General features: G+C 61.6%; 1 protein-coding gene across 1 annotated transcript in view; it reads left to right on the top strand.

Moving 5' to 3' along the window:
* Window positions 1-838: 838 nt before the first annotated feature.
* The window catches only part of LOC104082811 (neuroligin-3-like), a gene marked incomplete at its 3' end in the record, with an annotated part of 11,642 nt that continues 10,323 nt past the window's right edge, over window positions 839-2,157 (top strand). Inside the window, exon 1 of the mRNA XM_009586058.1 lies at window positions 839-1,316. Within this exon, the coding sequence (XP_009584353.1) occupies window positions 839-1,316 (478 nt within the window). The remainder of the gene's footprint in view (window positions 1,317-2,157) is intronic.

The raw sequence follows: 2,157 nt of genomic DNA, 5'->3' as shown, positions 1-2,157 counted from the left end.
GTGTGCGAGGTGGGGTGGTGGCACCCGGACAGGGGAGTGATGCTGGGATGGAGCTGAGGCAAGGAGCACAGACTGCGCAGCGTGGGAGCACAGGCAGCTCTGGCTCAGCCGGAAGGGGAGAGGTGCCAGGGGGCTCTTGTGCAGGGGCCGTGCTGGGCAGTAGTGGTGCCTGACAGGTTCTTTGTGGGGAGGGACGGTGCCAGGGAAGTGGGCCTGTCCTGCTTATCTTGGCACCCATAATCTGCTATTGATACCCTCCTGCAGCATGGGGCAAGGGCACGGTGCCGTCGTGCATGGCAGCTGCGGGGCTCACCCAGGCAGGGGCAGGGCTGGCCCCTGAATGCTGGGGACAGGCTCTGCAGGTGTGGACAGATGCAGTCTGTGTATCTGCATGTGCTGTACTTGTGCTGCCTGCGCTTGCCTACTTCCAGAGCAACCTGCCTGGGTGGTGGCAGAGCCAACGAGCACCCATGGGTGGGAGGGTCCAGCCAGGGATCCTGGCTCCTTCTGTGCTGCAGCTCTTTGACTCTTCCCAGAGCAAGTCTGCTGTTAATTCCCTCCATCTCCCCACAGTATCAGCAGTCTCCTCTGGGCCGGGCCATTGGCAGGCAGGCAGCAGCGGGCAGCTGGCAGGCTCTGAGGAACAGTGGCACGTCTCCCTACATGTGTGCTTCTGACTCACCCAGCAGAAGGCGTGGCTGGGCTGCGCACTCCTGACTCCCAGCTCTACTGCTCCGACTGTTCCCGGTGGGCAAATCTGAGACGGCGTGATGGGGATGCCCTGAGCCCTCGCTGCAGGAGCTTCAGGCCTGGATGTTGGTGCTGCTCCTCCTGGACGATGTGGCTGATACTCTGGAGAAGCCCTCTCTTGCCCCCTGTTCTCCAAGTGCCTGAGCTGGTGGCCAGCTGGGACCTGCGTCTCGCCCTCTGGGTCCTGAGCTTTGCCTCGGCAGTTGTGCAGATGGAGGGCCAAGTCTACTCACCGACTGTCAACACGCACTATGGGAAGTTACGGGGGGTGCGCATGCCACTGCCCAGTGAGATCCTGGGGCCCGTGGACCAGTACCTGGGGGTGCCTTATGCTGCCCCCCCCATTGGGGAGAAGAGGTTCATGCCCCCTGAGCCACCGCCATCCTGGTCGGGCATCAGGAACGCTACCCACTTCTCGCCAGTCTGCCCCCAGAACATCCACAACGCTGTTCCTGAGATCATGCTGCCCATCTGGTTTACCTCCAATTTGGATATCGTGGCCACGTACATCCAGGACCCCAACGAGGACTGTCTGTACCTCAACATTTACATCCCCACGGAGGATGGTGAGTCCCCACTGTTTTTTTGGGGGGGCCCCGCTCTGCCCCTCCCCAGCAGTGGTTGGTCTCACCTGGGTGTTGTGTTTGAAGCATGTGGTTGTGGACCCTGCAGCATGCTGTCTGTTCGTGGAAAGCTTTCTCTGGCCATGCAGCTCACCCTCTTGCCCTCAGCTGCCATCTCTGTCTCACGTGCTCCTGCTCCTCCACGCCTCCCGGTCCCTCCCCTCCACCTCCATGGCATCATCACGGGTTCCTCTCTTGTGTTGCTAAATCTGAATCCGACTCTCTGACCGCAGATCCACAGAGCGACAAGCTGGTTTGTGCTCCCCAGGTGCCGAGTGCCAGGTTCTTGAGTTGGTTCGGGTTTGTCCTTCCTCGCCCCTTCCCACCCTCCCCAGGTCCATACGCTAGTTGTGGGCGTGGGCTGCGGCTGCGGCTGGGAGGAACACTCTCTGCCTCTCCCTGGGGAGATGCTCCAGCAAGGAAGAGACCATGGAGCCCTTTTCTGGGCGCTGGTACAGACGGGAGGTTGGGGGCACCGGCAGGCGCATTGCTTGGCTGCTCCCCTGTCTGCTGGCGGGACAGCGGCAGAGCAATGAGCCTGGGGTGCTGGGGACACATGGGGCATAGTCCTGTTGGGGTGAGGCTGAGTGGCGCTGGGTGCCTCCTTGTCTAATCTTTTCCTTTGTAGGGGATCCCACCTAAACTGTAAGTAGAGGGCAGAGGAGGCAGCGTCTGCCCATGTGCCCACCCCAGCCTCACCGCAACAGAAACCCCTGGGTATTTTCAATGGGCTGGAAGGGACCCAGGGGGTCTGCTGCGTGCAGTGGAGCAGCCTGGCAGGCTG

Source organism: Fulmarus glacialis, unplaced genomic scaffold (assembly GCF_000690835.1).
Source record: "Fulmarus glacialis isolate BGI_N327 unplaced genomic scaffold, ASM69083v1 scaffold23429, whole genome shotgun sequence".
Taxonomy (NCBI): domain Eukaryota; kingdom Metazoa; phylum Chordata; class Aves; order Procellariiformes; family Procellariidae; genus Fulmarus; species Fulmarus glacialis.
This window is presented reverse-complemented; position numbering and strand designations above follow the sequence as displayed.